The 25,287-nt window shown below is 46.6% G+C and overlaps 1 protein-coding gene across 1 annotated transcript in view; it reads right to left on the bottom strand.

The window, feature by feature from the left end:
- IGF1R (insulin like growth factor 1 receptor) overlaps positions 1-25,287 on the bottom strand; it is a 295,362-nt gene that overhangs the window by 46,980 nt on the left and 223,095 nt on the right. Inside the window, exons 3-6 of the mRNA XM_044230174.1 lie at positions 16,306-16,618; positions 12,586-12,734; positions 9,879-10,023; positions 352-566 (exon numbers count right to left, since the gene is read on the bottom strand). Of these exons, the coding sequence (XP_044086109.1) occupies positions 352-566; positions 9,879-10,023; positions 12,586-12,734; positions 16,306-16,618 (822 nt within the window). The remainder of the gene's footprint in view (positions 1-351; positions 567-9,878; positions 10,024-12,585; positions 12,735-16,305; positions 16,619-25,287) is intronic.

The following is a 25,287-nucleotide window of genomic DNA, read 5'->3' as shown; positions in this document are numbered from 1 at the left end:
CAGGATCATGACCTGAGCCAGGGGCAGCTGCTAAACCGACGGAGCCACCCAGGGGTCCATGTAAGGCACTTCCGTAAAATACTCCCTTTGAGCAGGAGCCCATTTCTAAATGTTCAGCACACTCCTACAGAAGCTAAGGGACACTGACAAATAAGAATCTATCACGAATCGGCCCCACTACTGACTCTGAAGATACACATACAGCGGAGCAAAGTGCTGGATCAGGAGGCCCCGTGTCCTCCCCCCGCCCCCCGCCCCAAGTGAGGCAAGGGGGGAAGCCACCCATGGAGCCGGCCATCGCTGCAGATCAGCAGAGGGGCTGACTTTATCACCGCTGCCGGGGTCACTCACAGGAGGCTCGCTCTCCATTGTTCCTGGTGTTTATGTCCCCTTTGCTCTGGCGTCCTTTTGTCCCCGTCACCTCCTCCATGCGGTAAATCTCGGACACGCACAATTTGGGATTGAAAGCAAAGTACATCTTCCCAGCTTTGATGGTCAGGTTGCGATGGTCCCAGTCCCACAGCTGCTGCAAGTTCTGGTTGTCGAGGACATAGAAGGAGTAGTTCCTGGAAGCACAGAAATCCCTGTGAGTGCTCCGGCCCTTTCCCAGTGCCCCCTCCTGCCCGCCGGCCACCCCCCACGGGTCCTCCTCGGCACGGGGCTCCGGAACATGCTGCCTTTGCCAAAAAGAGATTTAGTTATTAACAGTGTGTGAGAGTGGACAGTTACTGTTAACAATAGCAACAGCATGACTCAAGGACAGCATATTGAAATCGATAAGACGCTAATTAATTTTAGGACCTCTATTACCAACAAATAATGCCTCTCACACCAGAGGATATTACTGGAATCATTCTGAAGAAATGCCTTTGGGTATTTCTCTCGGAGCAGAGTATGTATAACGAACTTGAAATCAGTCCATGGGAGAACAGATATGCTCGGCTACTCAACCGGAACGGCTTACATATTTGCTGGAGATCTGCTGTTATCCTTGGGGGTAAATCCCATCTGTGCCATCCGCGGCCTATGGTGGGCTAGGAGAGAGACCGGGGCAGGGATACAGACCCGGTGGTGGACCAGCCCTGGGCCAGCTCCCTCCTCCAGATTCACCCCATCCTAAAAAGCTTCAACCACAGTCCTTAGAGAAGGTGGGGGAAGAGAGCCCCCTTTGGGCAGTGCCCTTGTGCCCCCTCGCCCCCCACCCCAATCCAGGCAGCAGTGACTCAGTGACCAACACTTCCAGGTTAGTGTGCACAAGGCTTATTTTTGGATGGCTGGGCCCCCTTCCCAGAGTTTCTCATTAGTAGGGCTGGCTGGGCCAGGAATTTGCATTGCTAACCTGCACCCGCGTGATGCTAGCACGGCTGGTACTGGGATCGCACTTGGAGGGACACTGGGCTAACAGGTGGTGGGCACCAACAAGGGGCTGTTGGTCAGCAACAAGCTGACCAAGTGAGATACGGTCCTGCCCCTAGGCGGGGAAAACACAGAAGCAGAAGCAGAAGCTCCCCCTGTCGAATGAAGGAAAGACGGAAGGATGGCCAGAATCTGCAATAGCGATCTCCGGCTGCCCAGAGAGAAATCCATCCTCTGGGAGTGGAAGCATAGACAGCTACAGCTGCAGGGTCTGGAGAAAGATCCAGGCTGTATACCTCTTTCTCTAGGTAGGCAGGACCATCCTGCCCATCCAAGTCCTCCGTGATGAAAGGTCTACTCCCCACAGACCTGGACTCCTCCCGTCCCCATCCCAGACCCCAGCCTCAGGCTTTCCGGAGCTCACTCAAGCACTTCATGCAGAATGGAGTCTAGGAATGGGTGTAGTACTCTGAGCTACTGTTAACATCCACTGAACGATCCAACACACAAGCTGCAGAGAAGAGAGGATGGCCGCTTTCCAAAGCCAGGAGAGCCGGGACAGAAGTCCAGACCACTCTTCTGTCCCAGAGTCTCTGTCCACGGGGGCCTGATGGGTTTCCTTGCACATATCACACCAGTACCTCTACCCGCTCGGTCAACCCCAGCCCGAGTCTCATTAAGAAGAAAGCAGAAGTTATGGTTCTAATAAGGCCTAGCAGACTTGTGACACCTGCCTGGGCACTCCCCAGGGAGTTCAGAGACGAGGGTCCAGGACTGCAAAGGTCATTAATGAGCCACGTAGCCACAGGCAGTTCCCTTAGTGCTCCAGCCGTTTTCCTTGGAGGGACAGGGGCACCAACACACACTCACAGCACAACAAGGGTTATGAGCACCCGAGCTCCCTGTTTGTCTTACGAGTCTAAAACCCTAATGCCCGGGAGGAGTCACAGAGCTGAGGGGGACTCTGTCCCATCAGCCCGAGCCCAAGCCCTCCAGAGGCACTGGGCCCCGTGCACAGATGTGCAGTGGGTGAGAGTGGGAGCCCTGCCTGCACATGGTTCAGGGGGCAGAGGGAGTCCAAGGGCAGCACCTCTGAAACCACATGAGCCTTCTCACTGACCCACCCTGGCTGGACACATTCAAGGCCACCAAAGCAGGTGGCAAAAACTTGAGTTGACAGATACTTTCCTCTCGGGAAGAGCTCACTCCCTGACACATACATCCACTGGAAAAGGAGCCTCAGACACTGTCCACATGCATCTACTTGGGATATGCAACACAAGCCCAGGTATGCAGGTGGGAAACGCTGGGACATGGCAAGGTGAGACCTGCCGTCCCTAGGGAACAGTCGCCACCCCATCTCCTTGCTCCCCCGGTGCCAGGCTGTCGCTGATGCTGGGTGACTGGGTCGTCAGAGGACCGAAGGTGGGGTTTGCGGGTAGAAACCAGAGGCCTCCTAGGCAGACCCATTCTTGTCCACGGATACGTCCAGCTCTCAAGGACACTCTGTAGTGCCAGGACCAAGGTCTGGCTGCTCCCAGCGTCCTCAGCTGGCTCCCAGGGGACGAAACCTCCTTGTCAGTGCAGAAACCTCTAGGCCGGAAGGAAAGGCATTAACCTGGTCAAACCTCTGTCTCTCAACACCGAACGAGGCTTCTTTTTAGTAGACGGATCTCGCCGGCAGGGAACAGAAACCGCGCTGAAAATACCTCCTGAACAAAACATGCTTCTTCCCATGGGAGGAAGCATGAATTATAAATCAGGAGTTTGACAAATGAATGGCGGGCCCACTGAAATTCTGTGTGTGTGATTAATCACTTTGAAAAGGAATATTATCTTTTTACAGTAAACATAAACATTTTTTTTTTACAACGTGGAGAAGGCCTGGAGCCAGGATACCAGTATCAATAAAACCCAGGCATTATGGAGCCTTTGTGAGCGACAGAAAAACAAAAATAAAACTCTCATCAGAATGATAACTGAGCTATTCATGGGCTGCCTGTCAATGCTGCTCTTGCTTTTCCAACCCCGGGTTGGGGCCTAGCTCCCCCCAAATTCCCCTTCCATGATCAGGTGACAATTAAGAGATGGCAAAAGGCAGAGACCTGTCTGAACATTTTACACACACACACACACACACACACACACACCCCTTCTCATTGTCTCCTAAAGGAAATGACTATATAAGTCAGTTGCTCAGTAAATGTGATTTCCTGATTGTTCCTAAACTTCCTGCCTTTACATTCAGAAAATATTTCTTAAAAATGAACTTGCTTATTTTTTCTGTAGCTTACACAGATGCCTGGGTTTTACAGATCTTGGAATTCTGACTCCCAGCCTTCTTAGGGCGGCCAAAGATGTTTGTTTCTGTGCTTGGGGTGGGGGGTGGGGGCGTCTGATGGGATGTAGACCGACTGAGGTAGGTTGAAAGCAGTCGGTCATTTCCGTGAGGATATCTGTATGTTATCTGTGTCGATCTTCTGGATGCCTATTGTACACTATATGCAGAGGTGTTTTACGGATGGCTCCAGGCTTGGGGTTGTCTTACCTCTGATTTATCAACAACCACCCACCTCCCCATCTGCTCTGATGAAGGGCAGGAAGGATGTGGAAGCCTAGGAAAGCGAAAGCGCTGGAGGCTGGCCCGGTGCACAGCAGACGACCCCGGGGCGGGGGTTTGGAGCATCGTTTGTGCGAATCCAAAGACCCGGGTCTGAGTGACATCTCCACCACTTACTAAAGCAACAACGCTAGACAGCATATTTATTTGGCTTCTCCCAGCCCAGGAGCAGTGGTAGTGGAAGGCTGGGAGTCCAGAAGACGGGGGTAGGAAGGGATATCCCAACCCCCTCACCTCACTCCCCTTCAGTCCTTACTGACAAACCGGAAAAAAAAAAAAAAAAATCTGCAAATAACACAACTCATGATTCCCTTTCGCTTCTCAGAGGAGAAAGCATGGACTCTTTCCGGCTGTCTCTAGGGGGCATCAGAAGCCAGCACACAGGGCTGTCTCCAGCATCCTAGCAATCTGCAACAGATCCAGGATTTGGCTTTTTCGCAGATGCTCACACCACGTCCAATCTCCTTCAAATCCAATATTTACACCAACCTTGGGGGTTCGGCAAGGCTGGGGATTTATATTCAAGTGGCACCGGGTCCCAAAGAGAAACTCAGAAAATGTTTCCTCTTTGAGGGTTTTCCAAACAGCTTAACCGAAGTATAATTTACCTAGTAAAAATTGTACCCACCCTAAGGATACAGAGCCACAAGCTTTAGTAAATACATCCAGCTGTCCCATCAGCGCTACTATGCAGTTTCTGAACATTTCCACGATGTCAAGGTTCCCTCGCTGCCCATGGTGGTCAGGCTCTACTCCTGCCCCCAGCCCTCGCCAATCTGCTTTCTGTCTCCGTAGTCCTGCTTTTGCTAGAAACTAATGGAATCATACTATGTGCAGCCTTTTGCATTGGCTTTTTTTCACTTAGCTTAATGTTTCTGAGGTTCACCTGTACTGTTACATCATTGTCGCAGAACTATTCCATTGTACCACATTCTGTTGATCCATTCATCTGTTGATGGATATCTGGATTGTTTCCTGTGGGTTTTTTTTTGGGGGGGGGGAAGCAGGAGGGGGCTCAAGTGAATAATATTGTTATGAACATTCACATTCAAGTCTTGCGTGGGCATGTTTTCATTTCTCTTGGGAAGATATTGGGTAGAGCCTGGAAATGCTGAGTCACATGGTTGAGTCTTTTTAAAAGTCCCAGGGAAGTATTAACACGCAGCTCTGTTGCAACATAATCTTAGAGTTGCAGGAAGGTAGAATGAAGCACCAAGTGTTGCAAAGTCAAGGGCTGTGGTCATGAGTGTAGAGATGCCCAAATGTGCCCAAGAATTTCAAGTCTTAGAACCCTATTACCTCTATCTGCTTTTAGGTTTTTGGGGCAATGATCCTTGGTGGTACCAAAGAATCCTAAATTTTACCTCTTTCTTTGTCTAATGCCCTAAGAAGGGTTCACTTCAAGGTTGTTCACCTCAAGGAACTGTCCAGATAACAGAAATATCCAGTTTTCTATTCGAGGGCTTAAAAATGAGTCATTTTCTAGAAATCTTATACATGTGTATTACAAAATCCACTTCCACCTTAAATAGCAGAAAAACCTGGATTTTCTTAATGTCTAAGGTTATTACTCTAGAAACACATTACATTACACAGACTGAGTGACATCCTCTAGGGAACCCAGATGTCTTAGTTCTTTGTTTTTTTTTTTTTTTTTAAAGATTTTATTTATTTATTTGACAGACAGAGTTCACAAGTAAGCAGAGAGGCAGGCAGAGAGAGAGGAGGAAGCCGGTTCCCCGCTGAGCAGAGAGCCCGATGCGGGGCTCGATCCCAGGACCCTGGGATCATGACCTGAGCCGAAGGCAGAGGCTTTAACCCACTGAGCCACCCAGGCGCCCCTGGTTGTCTTAGTTCTTATGGACAAACTGATGACCGCCTGATGCCGTCTGGGGCCCATTCTCCAGCCCCCGGAACGTTGGAACGTGATTCTGCCTACCTCTTTCACCACCCTGGAAATTCGATTACAAAGTCGGCTTGCTCTGGGTATAGACTAGAGCCCTACTCTAGCTATGGTGCTTGAATGTCATGCTCTGGACGTGACTCCGGGGTCTGGGCTGCCCAGGGGACTTGGAGGCAGGTCCCAGTTCCCGTTTGAAAAGCCAAGGTGGTCAGATGCCAAGGAACCCAGCACTTTGAATTCCCCATCAAAACAAAATGCTCTAAGACTTCCATCCTACTGAACCAAATGGAGACACTTACTTACGTAGAAGATCAAGAAAAACAGTATTTAAAGGCAATAGTGTGACAATTAAATATCTGGGAAAAAAGGGAAAGAGCTTTGGGGATTCACCTACAATGAATCTGTCCCCTTTGGGGACACAGCAGTGGTATTTAATCTTAGCTACACAGTGAAACTACTTTGGATTTTTAAGAAAAATCAGTGATGCCTGGATCCTGCCCCCAGACATTCTGACTGAACTGGGAGTGCATTTTGGGTTATTGGGACTTTTTTTTTTTTTTTTTTAACCTGGCCCCACCCAAGATAGTTCTAACTTCAGAGTCTGGGAACCAGTGGGATAAAAGTTATCTTGGTTTAAACCAAAGACGCACAGAAATGAAATGTCCAGGTGGCTTTGCTAACACTCCTGCAGCTCAAAAGCCTTGACTGCATTCCATTGCCTACCTAAATTATAACCTCCACACCCGGGTGCATAACACCTTACGTAATTCTAATACCACTTACCTCTCCAGCATTATTTGCCAAACAGGTCCCAGGATGCCTCAACTCGCTGCTTCTGCTCTTATTGCCCTATCCTGAACTGCCTTCTTCACCCTACACTTTCTGAGTGCTTCTGGAAACCCTTCAAGGCCCATCTCAAATGCTACCTCTTCTTGAAAGCCTGTGGGTTTTTTTGGTTTGTTTGTTTTGTTTTTTTAAGATTTTATTTATTTGACAGAGAGAGAGAGAGGGAAAGGTCACAAGTAGGCAGAGAGGCAGACAGAGAGACAGACAGAGGAGGAAGCAGGCTCCCCCCTGAGCAGAGAGCCCGATTCGGGGCTCAATCCCAGGACCCTGAGATCATGACCTGAGCCGAAGACAGATGCTTAACCCACTGAGCCACCCAGGTGCCCCCTGTGGAATCTTCTTAATCAGATTCTCTGCCTCTTCTTCATGCCCATGGCACATTCCTTTTCTTTCCTTCGTAGCTCCCTGCAAGTTCTGCTTTGCATTGTTGTTGGCCTGAATCTATCTTATTCCTTTCTTCTGTGCTTCTCTCTGACTCTTCCCTCCTTGCAGGAGTGAGGAGAGCTGGTCAAGGGCTGGGACTTAGTGTCTTTCCTGAGTCTGAGGATGCACAACAAAGAATGGAGTTGTTGCTACTGGTCACCTCCGATCCAGAGACCTGTGGGGGGTGTTCGTCACAAGTGAGAATGGCCTTTACCTCTTTTAATCCTGGGTAAGGAAGGGAGGTGAGAGAACCCAACTCCCATCCAGACAAGCAAGATTCTTCAGCACCCCAGCTAAACATAGAGCATGTGGGAGGGACAGGCTGGCAGGACAGTATCCTCAGAGCTGCAGGGCCCTGATCAGCAGCAGGGTATGAAAACCTAAGGCCCATTTGCCCTCCCTGGTCGTCTAAAAATGTTCACGGCATGGCAGGGGCCTGGAGTGTACTTGAGCTTGGAGAAGTTCCAAACACCTGAGCAATGGCAGGCATCCTTAAAGTGTTCCCAATTGGGACATCCGGTTTTATTCAAGTTTCAGATGATGAGAAATGTACCTAAGTATCCGTGCAAATAAAAGTCCAGTCTTAGTGCTCAGCTCCATATAAGGGCGTTCAGTTAACCCATGGCTAAGAGGTAATCCCATCATGTAATAATTCTTCATAAAAATTAAATTCTTGGGGTGCCTGGGTGGCTCAGTCGAAGCATGGGATTCTTGGTTTCAGTTCAGTTCATGATCTCAGGGTTGCGAGATCGAGCCCTGATATGGGCTCTGGGCTCAATGCGGAGTCTGCTGGAGATTCTCTCCCTTTTCTCTCCCTCCCCCTCTGCTCCTCCCTTCCCCTCTATTTCTCTCAAATAAATAAATAAAATCTTTAAAAAAAATTTTTAAATTCTCCTTCCAGTTTTCCCCTCTATGTCTATCACTTGTTCAGCCTAGAGAAAGAAAAAGAGTATCGTTAAGTAGCAGGAAAAGTTGCAGATCCTGACCTGCTCCCCCACTCCCCCAAAGTGTTTTCCAACACGAGGGATTCCAGAAACAAACCTACCTGGAGAGAGGGGGAAGAAAACATGCTAATATCCACTTTAAAATTTAATACAACAAACGAGGACCAGCACCTCAGAATGCAAAGCCTCAGCATGCCATCCATGTTAAGTGACTTGCAATACTCCGGGACTGGGCGTGGTGGCAGCCTCCCCAGATTTGCAAGGAGAAAAAAATTTTCTTCCTAGAGAATCAGTGCTCCCAGTGGGGAGGACAGTGTGCTTTTCAAGGACGGAATGAAGAGCTGCCCTCGCTCTTTAGCTGTATCAGAGGATGAAATTTTAAGGATTTGAGACTGACCAACAAGAGTTAGCCTGAGTAAAGTAGGGAGATTCTAAAGAAACCCTTATGGGGTAACTTTACCCAGTCGGGGAAGATAAATCAGCAAGGACAACCTTTCCCATGACCTTCCCACCCGTTTCTTTCCTAAATTATTTCCCCAAATTCTCTTTGGAAGGAATTTGCTCATTAATGGAAGTCTGCTTTTATTTGAAAGCTGAAAGCCAGGCAAGAGCTGTATTTAAAGGGAGCATGAAGAGAAAGGTATATACGCGAGGTACCCAGAGGACAACTGCTGGACAGAAACTATAGCAACAAGCACCAGCTCTTATCTATCCTGTGCTGAAAAGCCTCTGGTTAGTTTAAAACCCCTATCGTGAAGTTCATCTCTCCAGAAGGCAATAATTCTACCAGTGTGCAAATCCGACACGCTCATCAATTAAACAGTTTTCTCCAGTAGGATTTCTTTTATAACAAAATGAACTATCCATACTCCTCCAAATCTCTTCCATGCCAATATACAGTTTACCCCATAACGTGGGGGTTTGGGTGGGGACACTCTTACAGTAACAGCTATTTTGTATGTTATATGCATGATATACCGCATTCCTACAATGAAGTCAGCTGGAGAAAACATTATTTTTTAAAAAAATAAGGAAAATACATTTACAGTCCTATACTGTATTTATCCAAACCAAACCAAACCAAATTGTGTCTAAGTAGACCCGCACAACTCAAAACCTGTTGTTCAAGGGTCAACTGTATTTTCTTCTCTTTTCTTTTTTTTAAAAGATTTTATTTATTTACTTATTTGAGAGAGAAGGGGGATGGGGAGAAGCAGAGGGAGAGGGACAAGCAGAACCCGTGTTCAGTGAGGAGCCTGATGTGGGGCTTGATCCTATGACCCTGAGATCACGACCTGAGCTGAAATTAAGAGTCAGATGCTCAACTGACTAAGTCACCCAGGCACCCCTGTATTTTAAAAGATGGAATGATTTTCTATAGTATAGATTTTATATAGTACAGCATTCTGGGGATAAGAGCCATATCCATGATGATTTCACAGAGGGCTAAGCATCTGAGACCCATTCCTGTTGTTCTTGGCACAGAGGGTCCCCCAAAGCACCCCTTTCTGCTCTTTCCACAGTCACATCAGATACACAGCCCTTGACTGACAGGTCACAATGCCATTTTCCAGAACAGCAATATCCCAAGGATGGAGAATCTTGGCCGCACGGGACTCTGCCCAACAGGGCGGGCCATCACACAGGGGACAGCGGCCTTCCCTTGGCTTCCTCCTTTCATGTTTGTAATAAGAAAGAGTCCTCACCTTAGTAACGTGGAGTTTTGAAAGCATGCGACTTAGTTTGTAATAGGAGCACGTCAGCCCATGAAATCTGGCACACTTACCCCTCAAGCTGCTCCTCTCCTAAGATCTGGCGAAGGTTTTTTAGGAAGGACAAGGAGACCAAGGCGTGAGAATGGCGGATCTTCACGTAGCCTGTCACCACCTCAATGAGCCCCATGAAGTTCTCCAGTTCTGAGGCAATGTTATCTGTGAGAGGAGGGGGCCGTGTTAGTGAGGGTTCACGTCGTGTGAGGATGACCCACTCGGTTTCTCGCCAACACATCAGGAGAACGAGTCCGTGGCAGGTCTTGGTGCCCCTGAGAGACTCAGGTTGCTGGCACAGGGCCAGCCATTCTTGTCAAAAATGTACCTCCCTGACCTTGACTTTCAATGACCTCTCCTGGTACAGGGCCCCCCTCTGAGGCAGGGGAAGGATACTTTCTAGAAGGCCGGGTACTGTAGCTCCCAGGCTGATTAACCAAATGTAAAATCATAAATACCAGACTGCCAATTAGCTAAGGCTGACAAATCTAGGGAACGTCTTTTAATACACTCTGTCAACAGACAGCACTGCCTCCACAGTACAAGGGCATGACTGAATAAACAACATTTTCTCGGTCTCATTAGGAACTGCCTTTGCTGCATTTCCAGTTCCTAAGATACAGGGATCTATATTTAAAGAGTCCGTCTTACTAAGACTGGGAGAAAACACACCAAAATATTAACACACCAGGTTATCTGCTGGTGATTTTTCAAAATTCGTTTCTGGGCTTCTGAGTTTTCTATAATGCACACATCTGATTCTCATGAGAGGACAGTTTGAGAAATAGTTGCTACTACTGTGTGTGTGAAAACAATGTAATCTATACACACTGTATTTTCCATCATCCTATTTAGGCTGTCTTTTCCTCATAGTTTAAAAAAAAGGGGGGGGACATCAACTTTGGTTCAACTTATGCCAAAATTACTATAGATACTATAATCAGTTGGGTAGGGTCCAACTAATGGGATTTTATTGCATATGATTTGTTGAAAGCTTAATGAGAGGTTCTACTTTGCTTTGAATTGATAAAAATAAAACAATAAGGATCTTGTCTTGGAGGGCTGGGGGCTATGCTTACTGTAGAGTTTAATGGTTTTCTAGGAGAAATTCAAGTTACAAACACCAGAAGTTGCCTATGGTGGATATTTCAAGAAAAAGACCCCGAACTTTAAATGCAGGGTAGGATGGATGCCTGTCTTGTGTTGAGGCTGGAGATGCCCTTTCCAGTGAGATGTCTTATTCCCCGTATCCAGGTGATTTCTTCCATTGGACATACATCGGAAGACACATTTCATCACCATGCATGATGATTATTCTTTCTTAATTCCACTCCTTCATGGATTTAATTCAGGGATTAAATTCTTACCTTCAGAATATGGAAATTTAAAAGAAAAAAAAAAGGTCTAGGTGCTTAAAGGGTATGTTCTAGGAATGAGGGCATCTTTGCAAAAATTAAGAAATCTAGTAAGAACAAAAGGAATTAAAACCTCATTATTTATTCATTTATTTATTTATTTGGCCCCACAGCCTAACACTAGGCTCAAACTCATGACCTTGAGATCAAGACATGAGCTAAGATCGAGAGTCGGGACGCTTAACCCACTGAGCCACCCAGATGCCCCAGGAACACAACTTTAGTAGCACCATGAGGGTAAGAGAATTCTAGCCACGTGGAAGCAAAGTTATTTCTGTGGTGGAGCGGTGAAAGGGGTTCAGGAAAATGAGGAGAACCAAATGATCCAAAAGGACTGAGCGCAAACGTGTTTCTGCCATCTCTAAGCCGTACGAGCTCGGCTCGCTCACCGAACAAACAGTATTAAGGAGAAGTAAATCCACAGCATAAATCAATCAGCCATTTCCCACCCCACCCGAATCAACCTGCAAAAATCTATCCACAAAAGGATTTAGGGGGGAAAAATATCCTTTCAACCTCAAGGTCTTCTTATGATTTTTATTCTAGATTTTGAAACTATCATAGATACCTTGACCAAGTGGTCCCAGTGGTGGAGAATTTAAATCTAGGAAGCCATTGTCAGTTAAAGATCAGAAGTGCAAAGATCACCGAATAAGTCCCTGAGTAATGTTTTTGCACACGCGCAATCACCAGGAATGCCGTCGACTACAAATGCCGGCAATCCTACAGGGGTGAGGATCGAAGCTTTAAATACAGGATGACACACCCTAGTATTTTATTTTTATTTTATTTTATTTTTGCTCTCCAAAGTAAATTTGGAGATTAACCACTCTTTGGACTTAATAAAATTTTAAAGGGGTATCATTAACTTCTTCCCTTTGCACGGTTTCCTCAGCACCTCCCAGGAAAACAGACCTCTTTGGGCTTGAAGCCGTGCGGCTCTGGCTCCAGCTGGAGGCTGCTGGATAACACTTTTGATCCCCCAGCCTCTTCTGGGGCTGGTGTGTGCTGGGATGTGCATCTCCTGCGTGAGACGGGCCTCACGGAAAGATGAGCCATGATCCTGGGCGTGAATAAATGCCCAGCCAAGAGCTGCAAAATAGACTGCCTTTCAATCTGGTTTTTCCTTTTTTCTTTTTTTAATCCTTGAGGGAAACTCGAAAAAAGACACGTTGAGCACGAGGCTTATGCCCCATGCTGTTTTTTCCAGGCCCAGGTTTCAGGTGTGAGTCATGGAGGGGAAGAAACAGCAAGTCAACAAAAGAAAACCAAGCGGTCCGGCCACCTCTTTCGGGGGGAACGGGATACTTACTGCCTCGGCGGATATTAATGAGCAAATTTCCCTTGAAGATGGTGCATCCTTGGAGCATCTGAGCAGAGGTAACCGAATCAATGGTCTTTGTTTTCTTTTCTTCCTCACAGACCTTGGGGCAAGGACCTTCACAAGGTATGCAGTACATGCTGGTGAAGATAAAAAAATCAACCAAAAACACGGAAAACTGAGTCAGGCTTCTTGAGTTAAGGAAAAAAAAAAAAAATCACAGAGACACTCTTTTATTCTAAGTTATTTGTGCGGTACACATTACCAAAAACAAATGTTGGGAAGGGTTCAAGTGGGCACACCGTATCTCCTCCCAAAGCCACCCAGCCAGGATCAGCCATTCAAACTGCAACCAAAAGAAGAAAGTGCCTACAAAGGAAAAGCGTGCCTCTTGTTTCCAGACAAAATATGTGATGCATCCTTGAGGCATGTGTGTATCAGAGGCTGTCGGCTGGGGAGCCAGCTGGTTCCATGTGGGAGAAACAGCCTTGAAGAAAGGACACAGTGGTGGCTCCCGAGGAAAAACGGGGCCGCTCTCGAATGCCGCCTTGCCCGGCACACCCTGGGGGAGAAGCTGGGAGACTGGACAAGGACCGGGAAAGGGACCGTGATGTCTCTGCCACCAGCGGGAGTTTCACTCTCGCCGTCAAGGCATCCCAGCAAAACCTAGCAAGGAATTCCAAAATGCGTGGGGAAGAACCCACAGCCCTAATTTTCTTGCTAATGTACAACTGAAATTATTTCTTGACAGTGCTTTTGCAGAAACTCGTAAATTGATCGGAATGTTGTTTTCGCGGCATGTGCGCTGAAGGCAAGGAACTTCCGTTACTCTGTAATAAACTCCCGTTTCCAGTGCGATCCCACACATGCTGCAGGACGGCCAGGAGTCAGGGATCAGGGAGCAAGATCGGCATTCTCCTGCTTCTCTACTGTTCATTTACGAAATTGTGGACACAACGCTAACATAAGATCAATGCTGGGTTGATTTCCAAAACAAAGGCTACCACCTTATTGGGTGTGTGTGTGTGTGTGTGCATGTAAAATAAATAGGACAGCGAATTGGAGAGCCAGGTGTATTGTCATTATTGTTCTTAAATGATCTTTTAAACTTTGAGAAGATAAATAAAAAACGTTGAAGGAAACAGTGTGAGTGTTAGCTTACATGAAAGCTTTTGTGTTGTTTTGTTTTAATGAAACCTTACTGCCTATCTAAGGCAGAGATGCAGGGATTTGTTTTGTTTACAAACTTAGAGGTAAACAAAATTTCCCTGCTCTTTTCCTATTTCGTATGGGGAGAATGCTAGGCAAGGTTTCCCAAGGAACTGGGCCAAGCACAGAAGGGGAGATTTCTCTTTTCTAGAACATCATACGCAACCTTCTTATTTCCACTATGGGTAACAGCTTCCTGTCTCCACTTTTTTTGTTGGTTTTTTTGGTCTTTTATTCTAATTTATCTACACACCATGTAATGCCATCACCCTCCTTCTTTAAAAACAAAACAAAACAAAACAAAAAAAACTTTCTATCCTGAAACACAGACTCACAAAAAGTTACAAAGCATACTTTCCCCCTGCATATCAGATGGCAACATCTTATATTACTATACATGGAAGATCAAAACCAGGAAATGAACACTGGTATAATGAATGCATAATTCCATGTCACCTTATATCCCTTTTGTGATCTTCACCCCGTCAAGATTGAGAAGTACTTCAGGAAGATCTCCCACAGAGCTACCTCCTATCCTCACATCCCTAACTCCGGCCTCCTGACTATTAATCTATCCTTCATCCCGGCAATGCTGTCATTTTGGGCCTGTGATATAAATGGAGTTCTATAGTACAGGACCTTTTGAGATCGCCTTACCCCCCCTGCCCAGCATAATGTCCTTGAGATCTGTCCCCAGTCGTTGTGTATTTCAACAGTTTGCTCTTTATTTCTGGCTGAATAATAGTCCACGGTGTGGATGTACCATAGTCAGTCTAACCATTTCCCTATGGTAGAACAACTGATTTATCTTTTGTCTTTGGCTATTACGCACGGAGCTGCCGTGAACACTTGTGGACGTGTTGTTATGTGGACATACATTTTCATTTCTCTGGGAGGAGTGTCCACACGTATGACTTCTGGGTCGTAATGTCAAGTGTATGTTTAGCTTTCCCCGATGTTTTATTCAAACAGCAATTTCTGAACCAAACACCTTTGCTAAAATGTTTAGGAATCATCTAGCCCTTTAAAAATGTTTTTCTAAGGAAGCGCTCTGATTACGTGTTTATAGAGCAAGCTTCCTTGAATCCATTTGGGTACAGGGAGGGTACAAATGGTATTAATAAATATTTTAAACTCAGTGTCAAATAGGTCTTAAAGGTTGAGAGGGGTATTTATTCTTTCTTCAGGATATTTTGTTTTAAAACAGAAGAGATAGATCTGTAGCTCTGAACAGACTATAAGAATGGGTAGGGGAAAAAAACAGCTCAGGTCTTTGAAAATGCCATGGGAGAAATACCGCTGAAATGCACAGCAGTCCCCTCTTGCTGGCCCCCACTACATCATAGGACAGTGTATCCCCAGGACAAAGATGGTACCAACCCCCATTCATGCACTAACTGACCCATCTCTGCTCCCACCCCCAGGAGGAGCCGTGGCTGAGCCTCATCTGGGTTCCAGGCATGGCCCAGGGTACTGGGAAAGCCCTCGTAAGTTCTAAGGCTACCAATAAACTGTGAGTAAAATGCAGCAGACTTATTCTGGGTGGTATTTGCATACTTTACAGTCCTCTGGGAGTCCTTGGACACTTCGCTTTTACAAAGTATTCGGAATAATTTTTACTATTTTAACAGTAAAGACGAGACAACAGATGGAAAGTTGCTCTGTGTCTAATGTTAGGAAAGAATGGGAGTTTCATCTTTGGTTTGAAGATGAAGGAAGCGTTTGGCCCACGGCAGCTAAACTGTTCTTTCCTAAAAGTTCTCTGCTCTACCTAGAAGAGGGAAGAACAACCCCAAACCTCTGGTCTTTCGATTCCAGGGCTTCAGTTCTGTATTTTATAACAACGCCACTACTGCCTTCTCAAAAACATAAACCAACAACAAATTTACAGGAGCCCAGCCCACATACACCAGAGGGATGCTTTTTGCTGTAAAGAACCCCTTTGCTTCCCAAGCAAAGTCTCAATGTTCAGGAAAGAAAACGAGAGGGGCAGAAAAAACTGAGAGAAGGAAACGGCTGAGGAAAAGAGAGAGAGAGAGAGAGAGGAACGGGTGCTAATGGAAAACAGGTTACTGTAAGCTCCTGGTTACTCTTCATGGTAGCTAGGGCGGGCACAGGATGGAGTTTGTGCTAACAGACCCTCTGGCCTGCCTCAAGGACGCTGTTTGGGGCTGGGCTTGTCTTCTCTCCACCACTCCCCAGGACTTCACAGAGCTGGTGCTGGGTGGCACCAGGGATAGGACAACCTAAATGTACCATCCTCTGGGGTCTACCCCACACCTCCTTAGCAGGCAGCCCGGTGAGTGCAGGGAGGGGAGACTGTGACCTCCACATACCTAGGCCAGCACAGCAAGCCACGTACTTAACTTCAAGTGGCTTGGCAGTACACTTCCAAGACACAATATAAAATGAATGCATTTTATTTTGTGGTTGCGGGGGGAAGGGGGAAGTTGGGGGGGTGGCTGGGAGTTTTGGGGGGCATGGGGGCACTGCATGACTGACCTCTGACTGCCGTTCCGGATGAAGCCAGAGGGGCACTCCTGCATGCACTCGCCGTCGTGGATGACGAACCCCTCCGAGTCGCTGCCCTCGGCATTGGGGATGTTGGCGCAGAAGTCGCGGTCCACGCAGCGCCAGCCCTCGAAGCGGTAGGTGTTGGGCGGGCAGGTGGGCACGCACACGCCGGAGTAGTAGTAATGCCTGCAGGCGACGCAGGCCGTGTCGTTGTCGGGCGCGCTGCAGCTGCCCAAACACTCGGGGTGACAGCACTCGTTGTTCTCGGTGCACGCGCGCTTCCCGCACGCGCTCGGGCACACTGTGGGGGCAGAGGGGACAGCGGGTGAGACTGGGAGGTCGGGTTCGGACTGCCTCGTCCAGGCCTGGCCTGTTTTGTCCTGGGTCACCGGCCACCCTGGACGAGATCGCCCCAGGGACAGTCAACCACCCACTCGCCGCCCGCCCACGCACCCACGATACCCCCTCACGGAGCTTCCCAGGGCTCTGTAGCCCGCGGCAGACTTGCAATGGCAGTATTACAGACCCCAGTCACACTTTCATTAAGGCGGGGAGAAAATTCCCTGCGTTTTGAGTTCTGCCTCTCTTATTTACTCTCTGTGTACTCCTGAGGAGTCATTAGCTCCTCTGACCTTGACCCTCTCTTTTCACATCTATACAATGGGGGTAGTAATATCCATATGCGAGCTTTGCCTGAGGCCAACATGATAATGCAGTAGCCCAATGGGAACAATAAGGCGTATTATTCCTTTTAAAGGCATGATGTATTGTTCCTCTGCATTATGATCATGTTCCATGAAATACCTTGAAAAGCCTTAGTGTGAAGAAATGATGATTTAAAAAATTATTTTATTACATATATTATTACAAGTATTTTTTAAATCATTCAAAAATCGTTTATTTTAAAAATGATGAAACTGGAATATTAAAGGTGATACTATTTGGGTTTACAAAATGGCTTTAGAAAAAGCTTGTGTACGTTTCTATGTCAAAGTTCTTGCTCCCAAAAAATGATGGTATTAACTTATTCCCAGAGCTAACTTATTATAACACCAAGTCCCTGCATCTGATTGTTATTCTCAAATAAAAAAAAAAAGGGGGGGGGCGGTGGAGAGTGTCTCTGAGCCCAGAAGAGTCACTCGTAGCATATTGGAAACCGTCTCCTTTGAGCCACTCTGCCAAACTTTACTGGAAGCAGTGTCTCAAAAGCAGAGATCCACAATTCATGTCCCAAGTAGATGAGCTGGCATTTATTTCCATAACAACAATGTAATGATCACACTCTGTGGGGCTGTTAGCCTCCCTAGCAAATAAAGTATAAATCAAATATGAAATCTGGTTTATATTATATGTTTCCTACTTTTTCTTGAGCTGGGAAACAATACAAAATTATTTAAATATGTATATTATTGAATCTGACATATATTATTTAGTGAAGATTCTATTACTGTTTTCCTTATAAACAAAATAGGTGCTAAAAAAAAATCAGAGATCACAGATAAATGAAAATATATAGGACGTCTAGTCCATCTGCCCCAAATACCCCCTTTATCAATACCTTCAAGTGGCTCCCCCCAGGAGCCCCCCCCCCTTTTAAAAAATATTTTATTTATTTATTTGACAGACAGAGATCACAAGTGGGTAGAGAGGCAGGCAGAGAGAGAGGAGGAAGCAGGCTTCCCACCAAGCAGAGAGCCTGATGCAGGGCTCGATCCTAGAACCCTGAGATCATGACCTGAGCCCAAGGCAGAGGCTTAACCCACTGAACCGCCCAGGCATCTGGCCCCAGGTCCCTTTCTATGCATGAGCATCTACATATAAATATCTACAAAAAGGGAACAAGCCATCCTGAAACCATTTTTTTTTGTATAATATACTGTGAATTCCATAATCACTTAACAGCTACATTTCATCTCACAGTATAATGTAAGTTATAACCTGTCTCCTACTATGAGACATTTCGTTTACTCCTGACATTTTATTATTACAATGAACACTGCGATCTTCACGAGAAATCTTAATTATTTCCTTAGGATCAATTTCCAGAATTGACCTCACCAGGTCAAACTATCTTCTGGAAAGTTTTTACCAATTTACACCCCACTGACTACACCCAAGAGTTCCTATTTTACTGCGGAAAGGTGAATTTAAAAACGAACATCAGAACTTGGCCATTCAAATGAACACTGTCACCTCTGAAGAAAACAGATACATTCTCATGATACTGTCAAGCTTCTTAAAATAATTTTGCAAGTTTCTCCTTTGAAATTATCCTTTTGCAGAGACCGTAGATTGCTTTCCATTATTTATTCTTTTTATCTACTTTGATAATAGAACCTTGATTTTTAATTGGGCATTTGGCCACCCCGCTAGATATTATATCTCCTAGCCTCTCTCGTAGCTAGAAGTGACGTATGTCCTAGCCAGTGAGATATAAGAAAACTTTTTTGGTTGGTATTTGCTGGAAGATGCCTTAAAAACAGTGCGTGTGCCCTTCCTCCTTGCCGGCTGGAATGCAGGAGCAATGCATCATGCTTTGGCAGCTATCTTGGTCATGAGGTAGCCCACTAAGAAGGTGAAGTAAGATAAAAGGATCTTGGTCCGCCAAAAGGCTAACCCTGTACTGCTTACCTCTAGACCTGGCTTTCTCTAGAGAGAGAAATAAATTTTTGTCCTATATACGTACCTGCTTTTCATTACCCCCAACTGAGACAGACTTTCAGAGCTACTTACAAGCAAAGAAGATAACCATTCCCGTTGGTCTGTATCACTTCTGTTTACCAGAATTGCCTCAATGACTTCTGGCTATTTCCAGAAACTAAGCTACCCAATAAATAACAAGGAGTAAGTATCTCTAAGCACCCCGAAAAAGTAGGTGTTCTAGATAGGAGTTGTAAAAATGTGGCGATACATATATTGTCCACCTGGGTGATCATCTTGAGGAGGGTGACACTAATTTGAATTTACAAGTCTAGCGTATTTGTAGTAAAGGTACACAAACACACACAAACACACACACGAGCACATTCTCTCCCATCAGATCTCATTCCTGAACACATCTAATATTATCAAATAGATTCCGTGACTATTTATAATTTCAAATCTATCCCGTATGGAGGTTAACTTCAAGGCTCAAGATCTGAGGAAACAAATACATTGTGTGTCTTTTAGTTCAGGTTTTTAAAGTAGTAACGGGAACAGAAGTCCATTTACTCGCCGGTTGTCGTTGCATTTAGCAAGCGTTCATTCAGCAACGTCCCGCACCTGCGTGCCAGACCCCGCCCTCGAGGAATGGGCCATATGCCAGGGGTGTACAAGGTCGAGGGCAGGTTCATGGCACGCCCTGGGCATCAGGGATGGTTTTGAAGAGATGCTCAGGCTGGAGATGAAAGGTGAAAGATGAGGAGGAGAAGAATAAAGAAGAACACGGAGGAAATCACACGTCAATGTGCGTAAAGGCAATCTAGTCGCTGTGGCAGGAGGACTGGGTGCCCGTGAAGATAGCAGGAGGCTAGTCGCCAACTGGTGGGTGATGGGCGTCACCAGAGATTTTAGGCAGGGGAAGAGCAACAAAGGCAGCTTTTCATATTGGAAAGGTTGTCTGGGAGCTGCACAGAGGGCACCATGACCTGAGGGGGCCAAGCTGACAGAAGAGGGATCAGGTAAGAGGGAGAGGAGAGACAGAGCCTTGTTACGTGGCCCCAACAAGGTTTCTGTAATATTAACAGACCCATAGGTTCGTGTAGTTAACATGAAACTGGCTGAAGAACCCTCAAATGCTGGCACAAGCACCCCTTCACTCAGAGCCCTGAAGTCCCCACCATCGGCCACCACCGAGCTTTGTGATTGGAGGAAGGGAAAATTGATGAAAAATCTCGCGATCATCAACAGAAATTAACGGGGGCCACTATCTGCCGCCAAGCCCCCTTTCCCTCACTTATAATTTAAATAACATGCTATATAAAATCGTTAAGTGGCAGGCATTCATATCAAAGAGTACTAAAAACTCAAGAGCATTTAAAAGCATAGGGAAAAAAAAAACATCCCTGTGCTCTTGTTGGGAATCAGCTATGCCCACATGCAAATGTTGGGCATCTCCAGTAGGAGAAAGAAAAAGAAATCCCCCAAACCTGACAAAGTATTTTCCCATTCCGATGGCAACGGCGTCTCTGGGCAGTGGTCTCCCCGAGACCCTTTCAAAGGCGTGTGTTACGTGGAAAACATGGTCCGTCAGTTCTTGCCACAAGCAGCACACAGGCTGGGGAATTAGGGTTTTGTTTCAGCAAGGAGAGCTCCTTCAGAAGGAATTTCAGCAAAGCTTAAATTAGGTGAAATCTTGTTATTTATAAGCAAAACAATTCCTCTGAAAGGGATCACAAATCAAGGGGTTCCTTTATGGTATGGGATCCAAATGGCACCGCACATATCGATGACTCGAGGGGAGTAAGAATGGGGTGTGATGGGGGAGGGGGGAGAAAGGAGAGGTGACTTGTTTGCTGGAGGACAAACTCTGTAAATAAGAGACTGCTCCAGGGACAGAAGACCCCCTGGCCACAGCAGAACCCGAGGATTCTGGGAGGCGGGAGAACACGCAGGAAATTCAGAGTTAGAGAGTCCCGGAGTCAGCCCCAGAAGCCTGCTGTAAATTTTGTCTCATCTCAATGTATATAAATATTATTAGTGTTTAGGACTATTAAGGGATTTCTCAAAAAGCCCCGGGCAGTACGTCTCGCCAGCAGATGGATGGCTGTTCCATACAAATGCCAAAACTTAAAATTTAGTACAGTTACCAAATTTCCAATTACGGAGCTATGGGAGAAAGGAAGGGAGCCTCTTCCCTGGCTTCCGTGGAGAAGGAACACACCTAATGTGATTAAAGGCATTTGTACTTTTCAAAATAAAGGGAAAATGGAGGCTGCTATGAACTACAAACATAAAGGGGGAAAGCAAATTTACTGTACCCATGAGAGCTTTCTCCTCATTGGAATTCTTAGAACGATGAGCAATAAAAATCAAACCCGATCTAAGCTGTTGGAAAAGCTAACGGCATGTCCCATATCAACCGCTAAAAGGATTGATTTGGGGTCCCCGTCACATAAAAATGAAGGTGCTGGATGTAAAGGCTCATTCTCTTCATTTTGGGGGATAGGAAATAAGTCGCACATCAGCCTTGAACTCCCTCCCTCCCCAGTGTCCTTATATTCACTAAGTTTTTTCTGGTTTTTTTTACATTTATTTTTGTTCTTCCCAGGGAGTTCCTTAACCATCTTTACTCAAGAGCAACCATTTTTAAAAGCATACAATTATAAAGTGTTCTCACTGGAAGAGAAGGTGGAGAACTCAACCTCTTCTCAAGAAACAAAAAATGGAAAGGGGGCCACTTAAGTCACCGTTGTATCCTGAATAATTTTGAAAGAATGGAAATAAGTTCATGGATGTTCAAATGAGGTCAAGCTTCTGACTCAAACACAGGCTGGTTTAGAGACACCTTAGTTATTTCTGGGCTACCCTAAGTGACACAGCACTGTTCCATATAAAGAAAGGGACGTCTTTCCTATTTGACACGCATCGTTATGCATGAAGGTGAGTCGCTACTAACTCCAGAAAAGTGTACTTCAGTTCCAAAGTCCATCGGGGACGTAGAGGGGCAGAGAAATTTTAGTTTTCTCGTCCTGCCAAGGGAGGAGGTGACTCCATCAGATACCATGGAGAGTAGACCCCAGCTGGGTCAGCTGAACGCCCAGGTCCACTCAAGTCCATAGGCATGGTCCTGCAGGGAGTACTTAGCCACAGGTGAGGGGATGAGAAAGGCTCCTTTTGACTGTTAAAACATCAGCCTTAAGAGCCAGGCCCCAGGCTAGGTCCTACAGACAGGCAAGCATAAGACAGGCAGCACTCCTCCCCGCTGGGGGACTCCCCACCCTGAAGGAAGGCAATGGGAGTACCAAGAGAGGCAAGCAAGGGACCAGTGAGGAGGGCTTTCCAGGACAAGGAACAACCAGGCCCAAGCTTGAAATGCCAGCAGGAGCTAGCAGGTGCATTGGGGTGTTGGCAGGGCTGATGGGGAGCACGGGCCAAGCGAACCAGACTCAGGATGAATGGTTGATGGACTGGACTGGAAGAGGTGCGGGACACGGGAAAGATGGTGAGACCAGAGGCAGAGAGATGTGAGAAGGGCCTTTTAACCCACGAGTGGGAGTTTGGACCACTCTTAAAGAGGAAAGGGACGCTGCTATTGAAGGATTCTAAGCAGGGCATCCCATGAGCACATATACATTTTAGAAGGATCACTCTGGCTGCTGAGTGGAACACAGAACGGAAGGGTGACCCACGGAGTCACAGCAGCTGTTTCCGTGAGCCATGATGCTGGTCTAGATCAGGGAGAGCTAGAGATCAGAGATGCAGGAGATGAATGATCTATCTGGAGATGGCCACTGGGAAGAGTGGCCAGCTTTTGTTTTTGGAGGGAGAGAGATTAGTTTAGTTTGAGATGTGCTGCTTGGTGGACAGCGGATGCTCTCACCCTCTAAAATTGTCTTCGGTCTCTCCTCCCTTTTATCCACATTGCGCATCCTCCTCCCATACATCCCCCCCACCCCCACCCCAGCAAAGACCTCTATCGATGGGAGCGGAGTGGTGGGGAATATCAAGGTTTCTCCGGCTCAGGGAGAACAGCTATATTTTATCCTAGCGTATTTGTCTGTAGTTCCCTAAACAAGTCAGCTAGCCTGGAAAAGCAGGCTTATGTGAAAACGCTTAGAAGCCGTGAAATAAAACTAAAACGATCCTCGTACAACCACGTGTGAGCTACATGCTTACATGTGTGTGTGTGCACATGTGTAGTGTATGTATATATAGCAAAGCACAATTTTCTCAAAGGGAGGACGACTGCCTTCCTTTGAGAAGAGTCAACTGTCAAGTCTCCTGACATCCTGAGAACCGGCTAATGGAAAACTCCAGAGAACCACTACCTAGAAATCCCAGGTGGAGCTTGAAACAACTCCCAGCACGCTTCTGCCTGAGAAACTGCAGGCTGGTAAACCGAATCGGTTAGTTACCCACGGCAAAAGAAAGTTCAAGTGGGAATCCGGGTGTCTTAAATGTTCGCGAGAGAAAGTCACATTTGCAACAATGTTTCTCCTCTCCATGCCAAAAGAAACGTCCTCCTTGCGCTGGAGAAAATCGCACCATAGTCGCTGCAAGCCAGAGAGACGTTTTCATGGTTAGAATCCTGAAGATCCTTCGCCTTCTCTTTTTGGAACCAAAAGTATTCAGTGCGCCCACTGGGAGGTTATAGTGAGAACTGGGGCTCTGGGAATGCGCAGAGACAGAGGGAGGCCCGGGGAACAGAACTGGCAGCGAGCGCAGAAAGGCTGGTGGGCAAAAGCGGTGAGCCACAGTGTTTTGAACATAAGGTACCCAAAAGCTCTCATTTTCTCCCAAGCGTGTACGAAGGAGTTCCTCTTTTGCAACATGAAGTGGTTTTCAAGACCCAGTTCCCAGTCTGCTTCTTTCCTAACAGGAAGGCCCCTGGACAAAGCATCCTTGAGTTGACTAACATCTGAACGTTCTGAAACACGGAGGTTTGTAGAAGGGGGACAAGAAGTTACGTCCTTCCGCTCCTCACCCCTTCCCCCTCCCACGCCTGCACCTCCCCAGTCAACTGTCTTCTTTAACCTTCCGCTCTCTCCCAAGTGTGCCAGCAGAAGCTCCGAGGGCCATTAGATCTGTCCTCAGTTTAGAAGCAACAAGCACTTACATAGTCATGTTCATCCCTGTTATTCAAGCACAGGGTCTTAGAGCGGAAAGGTAGTTTCAAGGTCATGCATATCTACGCCTGTCTCAGATATTTCTCTGCAAAAACCTAGGTGGGCCTTCAAGCAATATCTAGGGGGTTGGCTCCCTTAGAGAAAGTGCTACTCCAACTGTCAGGCAGCACCAAGTGTGACCAAGTTGTTCCTTCTACCCAACAAGAATGCATTTTCCTCCCTGACATGCTCCCCAGGCCTCATTCAGCTTGTCTGATACTCAGGGGAAGCAGAGGCTTTCTTCTTTATAGGTCAGACTTTCAAACACACAGGCTCAAAATTCCGAGACAGTTATCCTGGCCTCCCTCCGAGGGCCTAACTCAGTCATAGCTCATGTAATACCCATGAATACCACTGCTTCTTAACACCTGCCCCCAAACCTGCTCTTAACACAGCAGAAAGTTGGGACAGTGTGGCATACGAGAGGACTAGGAGACCCGTGGTGGCCGTCCATGACCAAGGCAGTATGCTTGATCTCTGCATGGTCTTTAAAAGAACTATTATCACCACACCCAGAAGGCTCATTCTGAGCTTCTCCTTGTCGAAGACTCCTCTCTTCTCTTTCACAATAACGGTTCGAGTCTCTCCTGTCTGGATACAACTCTGATCTGAACACAGGTCTCCCTGTTAACATCAAGTCAGCGTTCCTGGGGACAGTTCCCACGTGCCCGACAGCCTATTCAGTACCTTATATACGTTAATGCAATCTTCCTAACAATCACACAGGGTATCACCATTCTCATTTGTACGTGACCGCCTCTCTTTTAACCACTGTCCAGGGCTATTAACAGTCTAGTTTAATCATTGTTCAGCTATAAATGTGGGCTAGATCTGCCAGATGGGGGCGGACAGCCTCTTCACCCACTCTGTCCCGTGGTGGCACGATGTTTCAGCTGTCTGTGTGGTCTAAAAGGAAAGGGCTAAGGTGTCCTTCTTATGCCCCTTTTCTTTTTAAGCATGCACCCATCAGGGAAAAAAAAAAAAAATCAATCTCAAGTCCTAGTGCCCTTTTCTCCTCCCTGAGGTATAACAGTCAGAAGGAAGGACAAACCCATGAAACATGACACGGTGGCAAGGAGGCAAGCATCCAGGTGATATTAAGGAGATAATGTGTGCCCACTAAGCCTTCTTTGTTTACTGAGTCATAGCACGTAGAACCCTC

This window comes from Neovison vison, chromosome 13, assembly GCF_020171115.1.
Source record: "Neovison vison isolate M4711 chromosome 13, ASM_NN_V1, whole genome shotgun sequence".
NCBI lineage: Eukaryota > Metazoa > Chordata > Mammalia > Carnivora > Mustelidae > Neogale > Neogale vison.
Note: the sequence above shows the minus strand (reverse complement) of the source record. Positions and strands in the feature narration are given on the sequence as shown.